The sequence below is a fragment of the Coffea arabica genome, chromosome 4e (genome assembly GCF_036785885.1).
Source record: "Coffea arabica cultivar ET-39 chromosome 4e, Coffea Arabica ET-39 HiFi, whole genome shotgun sequence".
Taxonomy (NCBI): domain Eukaryota; kingdom Viridiplantae; phylum Streptophyta; class Magnoliopsida; order Gentianales; family Rubiaceae; genus Coffea; species Coffea arabica.
This window is the reverse complement of record NC_092317.1, coordinates 342,769-350,239: the sequence shown is the minus strand read 5'-3', so window position 1 is coordinate 350,239 and position 7,471 is coordinate 342,769. Positions and strand designations below refer to the sequence as shown.

Sequence of the window (7,471 nt, the reverse complement as noted above, 5' to 3'; positions counted from 1 at the left end):
TGGTCAAAGAATATAATGAATTTTTGAATCGAATTGTCAAATCCGCATATACAGACTGCTTTCCCCAACACGGAAACAAAAAGAATTCCTAACCATAGGCAAACATAAAACTATAGAATGACACTACCATAAACTAATGGCAGAAAGAATGGAATATGCAGGAGCCAAATTACAGAATGATATGGAAATGGGGAAGCGGGGTGGGAGGGAAGGGGGGTGTTTGCTTATGTGAGTACAATAGTCTCTCGAGGGCTAACCATAGTTGCTATTGTTACCTTTACAAATTGATAAATCTTGGTTCTTTAAGAGCTCCCATGAGATCTGACAGATGAAATTGATTGTGCTGAGACGGAGGCAGTTGGACTGTTGAGATCCCGTTCTCCATTTGCAACTTTTGGTTTTCCACTAAGCCTTTCTATTGCTTCTTGGCAAATGTCAACAAACCACTCATCCTCCGGAAGAACGCTAGCAAACAGTTTTTGAAGTCAGTTTTCAGTCTAACCAAGTTAAAAAGGACTGTAGAAAAATACTTGCACCTAAAGAAGCATACAAACTCATAAAAGGATGCACATATACTCATTTTACATACACGAATACACTCTTCGTAGTAGACAAGGAGTCCCACATGACAGTTACCCATAACTACTTAAATACCAATTTTGAACTCTAAAATTGTTCAAGGACAGAGTTTTAGGTATAGAATTTAAACAGCAAGGAAATACAGCGTAACCAAGAAATGCATAAACATTGGCTACTCTCAAATATTAGAAAGTGTGCTACCACATCAAACTTTTATACATCAAAAATAGAAAAGACCACATCCAGAAAGACTTAGTACCCTATACTAGACCATATGTCAATATGTCTGTTTTTTCTCATGAACATTAAAAATTTACAACTTCACCATAAATGTGTTCTAGTCTATTGACATTGGAACAAAAACACCTTGGTGCTTTTACCCCAACCTCAAGAAAGATATTTCAAAGTGCTCTGAACTTTTAAGTTATTTGATTTGAATGATTTTTTCGTGGTCACACTCACTAAGTTAAGATATCTTCACAAACTGATTTTAAAACCATTTTCTGATACCAATATGTGCTCCCCACACATAATGCACCAGAATGAAAAGAGAAACCAATTATGTTGACACTTTACATGAACAAAAAAGTTTAAGTCTGCAATATCATACCTATTTGGATCCACTCCCGTTGAAGAAAATGCTATCATTGCCTTATTTATGATCTCATTAAGAACTCGAAGCAAATTCCTAGACAGGTACCGCCCTTGAGAAGCAAAACACATGACAAATTTCATATCCAGATAGAACTGCAAACAAATGAACAGTGAAATGACTAATGGGTTCAGGCAAAAGAGCACAGACGCATATCCAAAATAATGATTGCAAACCTGTTGCAGACCAAGAGGACCTAAAGGCCTAGGTCCTTCTTGAATATCATCCCAAAAGGTCTGGTCTTCTGAAAGCCACAAGATTACAGTTTCCGTGAGCCTCATCAATAACAATGTTGCAAATCTTTCCCGGCCTACAAACATATCAGCCGCTAAGAAGGCCATTCTGTTTAATTTTGCATAAAGTTCCTGGATCACAGAGAATGATTACACAGAATCAGAACTCAAATTCTATTAGTATCACCTTTCCCATAACAAAACTTGAGAGCTACTTCAATTCTATTCTATAATAATTGACATAATTAAACCCCTTCTCAATGATAAAGAACATGGCAAAACCAAAGTTGCACACGACATAAAACTTGATGCCAGAACTTAACAGATAATCAAACATGCATATGAAAACCCTCTTTCGGCTACTAGAACCTCCTCAATCATTGAAGTCCCTGTTAGGATATGATGTCTTAGGCGTTACAATGCCTCGAGGTGCATCTTTGTAAAGGGACTTGGAATCCAATTTAGAGTTGAAACTGAGGAAGACCATAAACTAGAACATCTAATTTATCTACTAAAAAGATGAGAAAATCTAGAGCAAATGCTTAAGGAAAAATGTACATGAGCAACAAAGTTGTGTCAAGGACGCATTTAATATTGCAGAAAGAAGGGAAATGAATATTCAAAAGAAAAACAGGTAAAAAAAAAAAGAAAGAAAAAGAAAGAACCTGAAATACTGCAGAAGGGAACCATTCTATTTCATCTACATCTCCGTCCATGTTAATATACATATCTGCAGTAAGATGGCTATCACCATCCTCAGTAAAAATAAGATCTAGAGCATGCTGGCGACAAAAACTATCTTTCAATCGATCAACACAGCTCACAAGACGCCTCTTCCATTCCCTCTGTTCAGGGTGACGATTCTGCCTGTCTGAACTTCTTCTACGAGGGTCATCTTTGTAATTGCCCTGGTTCAGTGGGGAAAGCTTCATTGCTGCCCGAGGCAACAATTCATCAGCTAGTAAGGATGCATTTGCAAGCAAAGCCATTTGCTGGGCTTCAGTCTCAGCCATTCGAACAATATTATCCACTGAGCCTTCAAAATTGGCTTCTTCTTCCATGGAACCAGGCAATGCTTTTATGAGCATGTTTACGTAAGAATTAAACACCTGAAATAGACCTTCCAATGCTTTACCACCAAGCTGCATACTTAGCAGGGGTCCCACATCCTCAAAAAAGTCCTGTACAAACAATAGAAACAGGTGAACAGTTGTTAAAATGGTTATAAACTACATGTAAATAACAAACAGAATACATGGCCAAGCGCAGTTTTTTTCCCTGAAAATCATGCTTGCCTGCAGGCTTCAGTCTAAATTCCAAAATAAAATCTGTAAAGTCACAAGGAAGCTAAAGCAGCAGCCTCACTTAAAAAAATAAAAACCATGAAAACAGCATCCAAGATGTATAAGGCAACGGAATGCCATGAATCAGCAGATGAAAGAAAACTGAGAAACACTCAATTTGTCCACTGAAAAAGGATCATTAAGCAGCCAGAATCCAATAGACTAGCCTTCAACCTCACTGATAAAAATATATATATATTCCATGAAGATGTAGGGAAATCAGCAACTTTGCAGAATGTCAGATGATTAAAAAGGATAGGTGAACCTCTTATGATTTCCTTGATCTTGGGCCACATTGTTCATACTAAAACATTGAAGACACAAATATAAGGAAAATGAACTATTGCTCATAAAGACAGTTGTATTTCTTTACCTCGGTCCTGCTTATCAATACTCCTCAACAAGAACATTCAAAGAACTGACAACATCAAGATATTTCAATCTATGCCAGAAGGTGTAGTAGCACTAATCAGATTGCAGTCTGCGTGCAAGTTAGAGAGTGCAAATCCCACTCTTTCTCATGATCTAAACATGGTTAGTAAACTCTTTTCCATAAAAAAGATCTATTAAAGAAATAACATAAAGACTATAGAAAGCAAGTCCAAAAGCAACAGGCCTAATGGAAACATGAAGGAAACTAAATTTAACAACAAAAAATGCCCAAATGTTTTTTGAAAGAAACAAAGCAAAAGAATATGTACCTGGACCATTAAATTGAACCGGTGAGCGCTAGTTGATAACTTATACTGATATGATGCCATAGTTGCCATAGCTGAACCGGATGGCCTGACAGATTGACGTGTCACTGCTGGAAGATAAACAAGTTCCCAATCATCAGCTGCAGCCAAAGCAGCAGAACTTTCTTCAATCCGTTTTAGATTAGCATCCAGAGATTGCTCAACACTAGGTCTAAAAAGCTTCAACAGCACAGGACAAAGGGCAAGCCCCCGGCCTTCCAACAATGAACAGTGGCCCAAAGCTATCTGAACACATTCTGCAGCAGCCCTCAAACCCCCAGCAGCAGCAGATGAGGCTAATGCATGTCTTTTCACAAGAAGTGCAAAAGTCTCAATTTGCTTGGTAGCCCACATCACAAGTTCAGATGCATAAGCTGGCTCCTTACCAAAAATAACCAAAGAATCACTGGCTGCTTGACCAATGGCTGAAAACACCAGCTGCGAGAGGGCTGCTGTATACGCTCCTCCATAAGACGTGCTTGATGGACGGAGGCTTTGCATGTTGTACTGGTATCTCTGGTAATGTGCACTGAGTAGTAAACTATGCGCACGGGGACCATCCCCAAGCTTTTTAAGAGCTAAAACAGCAGCACGAAGCTCAGCTCCACGGGTAGAAGGTTGGCAAGCAGCTTCAGCAAGCTGATCAGCTAGTTTTTTTCTACGTTCAGCAATAGCAGTTTGAAGAGACAAGAGCACAGAAGGACTCAGAGTTCTCAATTCTTTTGCTTCAGCTGCTATGCGTTCTCCTTCATCAAGCCTTGCCAATGCTTCATCTATTCTCCTTTCGGCTAACAACACATCAAGAAGATCAGGAAACTCGATTAACCTTTTCTCCAGTTCTGAAGGCTCTGTGACTTCCTCATTAACTGAGCCATTAGCAGCCAAACCTTCAGCTGCAGAGTCAGACAAGCTACCAATCTGAACTCCTTCAGCTAAACTGTGAATTAAAGTAGCCTGAGTAGATAGCAGGTTCCTCATTGATGAAAGCTCACCTTCCAAATCTGATATTTCTTTAGATGTACTGGAAATTGAAATTGGCGAACAAAATAATCAAATTAATGAAACCAGAAAGTGCTACCCAAGATTTCATTTCAATAAAACAAGAATTCAACCTTCAAATAAATGCAACATGTATTGAGGGAAGACAACACAAATCAGTCTCTCTAACATTAATGCAAGTGTCAGTTTTTCAGCTGAATAATTTCAAATCTTTAACTAGATATGACAATCCAAGAAAAGAAACATGGAAATGACTGTTTTTGATAGAAAATGAAGCTTCAGTCTTTTAAAAACATTGTCGATCAAAATGGCAGGTGCCTCTGCTTCGTTGCAGCTATAAGGCTGTTAAATGAGCAAGGAGAACTTGGTGAAGTTTGTCGCAAATAAAACTTCCAGATCAGAGCAGTGTCTTTCCTAGTTTACAGAGTTTGTTTTTCTTGGTCCGGTTGCCACTGAATTCAATAGTATTAGCTTTCGTAGAACAATTTCTCTTTCACTGTAGGACCTAAATTCTGTACCATCTGTTGCAGGTCCATATGCCAATATGGGTATTTGAGATCCTTTTATTGTCATTCACAGCCAAAGGTAAGTGCTGCGAAAGAAATCTTTATTATCATCCAGGCAAACATAACCAAGGGCTCACCGAATGAAAGCTGAATAATTGGCGTAGACACTTCTGCGCATCTCTTCAGCTGAAGCTTTCTTCAGATCTAGAAGATACGAGCATAGTTGCCTTATTTCCTGCAAACAGAAACACACCAGCATTTAAGAACACAGAAATTTCTGATACGTTCATGCGGAGCAAAGCATCACACACATACCAAACAGAGAAATCTTAACTGCAGCAAAATTATAATGTTGCAATTAAAAACATTCATGACATCTAGGAATTACATTGCTACTTAAGCTGAAGTAACTTGCGTACTGTACTATCCAGGCACAATCTGTCCCCCCAAAACTTGTGAGGCCATTGTATTATGACAGAATTACTCACTAATGTCAAAAGAATCAGTACACAAATAACCTGACAAGCATGATGGTTCACATGCAATCTGCCAGACCACAATCCACACAATTCTGATTAGCTACCCCCCGATAGAAGTTTGATTATTTATACAACTAATATTTGTAATTTAGCATGTGCACGTGGGCAGCATTTATCGTGGTAAATTACACACACACACAGACACATGTGTATGTATGTATGTATTCAACAAACAGCTAATGGCAATTCTTGTAACTAGGACAGAATTTTCTACGTGCACTAAGTGAAATTGAACTTTAAGATGATACTGGAACCTGAATGTGAAGCATCATTTTGCAGCCAAAGGCCTTCTTTGAACACTCTGTGATGAAAGTTTAAGTTTCAAATTTCTTTTTCCCACTTTCCTTAAGTAGTATATACATAAACAACCAAATTACCAAATACGAGGGAGGACAAAAATTTTGAAGAGCAATGACAGTGTCGTTAGTCCTACACCTAGGTCACTAGGCCAATCGCTACTTGAGGTATGCTGTTCTGACATATGAAGCAATTCAAACAGGATAATTTATTGAGCACTTAAAATATACAGAATGTCCATGAGCATCGCAATTGTACTGAAAAGACAAAATGAATGAATGGTAAATTCCTCAATTGCGGTATACGCCGGAGGAAATGAAGCATATTGGTAATACTTAGACGGTCGAGCCCATCTCAAAGTCAAGATATTCTAAGCCAATGATTGAACAACTTTGTAGATTGGCCTTGTCTTTTCTATAAATGATATTCATCAACAGAAAGTTATGTAGGAGGGAGGGTCAACTTAGGGTCCAATGGTTATAGCAACATATGTGGTACAGGTGGAAACACGACCAAATAAAAAGAGACATGATTAGAGCAAACAGAAAGAGTAGGTCGAAGCTGAGTATGAAAAATGGGACGGTTATCAAACTACAAGCCACGCAATTTCAATAATTTGAACCATCCAAAGCGCAGCAGGTAAGTTGTTCCATTTCCCAATATTGGCAAGAACGCTGTTAGGAAGTAGTGGTATAAAATTGGGCAAAAAGAACTCGGAACGCATTTCCGTTGTTCTATAGTCATATGTGGGCAACGTGTCTTCTGAAACGAGCTACAATCCTTCCTTACAGCTAAAATTTAATATTTACGCGGTCTAAACAATAAGAGCTGCAGTAGAGGGAGGAAGAATCTTTAAGTTGGTCCAAACAATAAGAAGCAGTAATTAAATTCCTGAAGATATTAAATTAGAGAAACGGAGAAGAAAATAGAAATATAAGTAGAAGAGAGAGGGTGGTGGGGGGGGGACCTTCTCGTTGAAAGAATTACACTTGGAATGAACATAGGAATCGGCGTCGAAATTATCGGATTTGAAGAGGTTAAGATTATCCTCGAGCTTATTGGCGGAGTCTTTGGGGTGGGCGGTGGTTTTAGCTGGTGGTTGCCTTGACCGCGACGACGATTTAGCAGAAGCCATTTGCTCACAAAAAGGGGAAAAAGTACACCAATTAGTACCAGTTAGCAGTAGAATTATTTGTGCGGGGAGGGAGGAGGAGGAGTAAGGGGATTGGGGTGGAGCTTGTTGACTAGTGTCTTGTCGTCGTCGTCGGAGTTGATGAGCTTGAGAGAGATCCGGATCCGGGGATGTGGAGGAGCTTCCAGTTGTGATATGTGATTTTTTTGCCGGAATTTAGGGATGTCTAACTTCTACCAGTAGTAATTAAAACGGGGGAAAAAAACTACTAGTAATCAGATTTGAAGAAATGGCCTATAGAAAAAGATACACGGTATATGGATGCTGATCTAATTCTCAATTATATGCAACAACGCCAACAGAAAGAAATACCTAATCCTCCTACTACTACCCTTTTTTATTTCAAATGATGATGATACCTACTGTGCACAAGTTTGAGGTTCGTTAGGCTTGT

General features: G+C 38.8%; 1 protein-coding gene across 2 annotated transcripts; it reads right to left on the bottom strand.

Moving 5' to 3' along the window:
• On the bottom strand, nucleotides 1-7,471 carry LOC113741250 (exocyst complex component EXO84B). 2 transcript variants are annotated; one of them, XM_072046834.1, is made up of 7 exons: nucleotides 7,441-7,471; nucleotides 5,187-5,284; nucleotides 3,509-4,565; nucleotides 2,130-2,645; nucleotides 1,408-1,596; nucleotides 1,190-1,326; nucleotides 1-465 (listed from the first exon to the last, which is right to left on the bottom strand). In XM_072046834.1, the coding sequence occupies exons 2-7, from the start codon at nucleotides 5,225-5,227 to the stop codon at nucleotides 303-305; spliced, it is 2,103 nt and encodes a 700-aa protein (XP_071902935.1). In that variant the 5' UTR covers nucleotides 5,228-5,284; nucleotides 7,441-7,471; the 3' UTR covers nucleotides 1-302. The 2 variants fall into 2 exon arrangements, with proteins under 2 accessions (XP_071902935.1, XP_027124545.1); XM_027268744.2 differs by lacking the exon at nucleotides 7,441-7,471 and adding an exon at nucleotides 6,853-7,434.

Coding starts and splice junctions, on each gene's coding strand:
- LOC113741250 (XM_027268744.2), bottom strand. CDS start 7,020: ATGGCTTCTGCTAAATCGTCGTCGCGGTCAAGGCAACCACCAGCTAAA. Junction 2,646..3,508: donor GGTTCAATTTAATGGTCCAG/GTACATATTCTT, acceptor TTGTTTGTACAG/GACTTTTTTGAGGATGTGGG. Junction 1,327..1,407: donor GTCCTCTTGGTCTGCAACAG/GTTTGCAATCAT, acceptor ATTTGTTTGCAG/TTCTATCTGGATATGAAATT.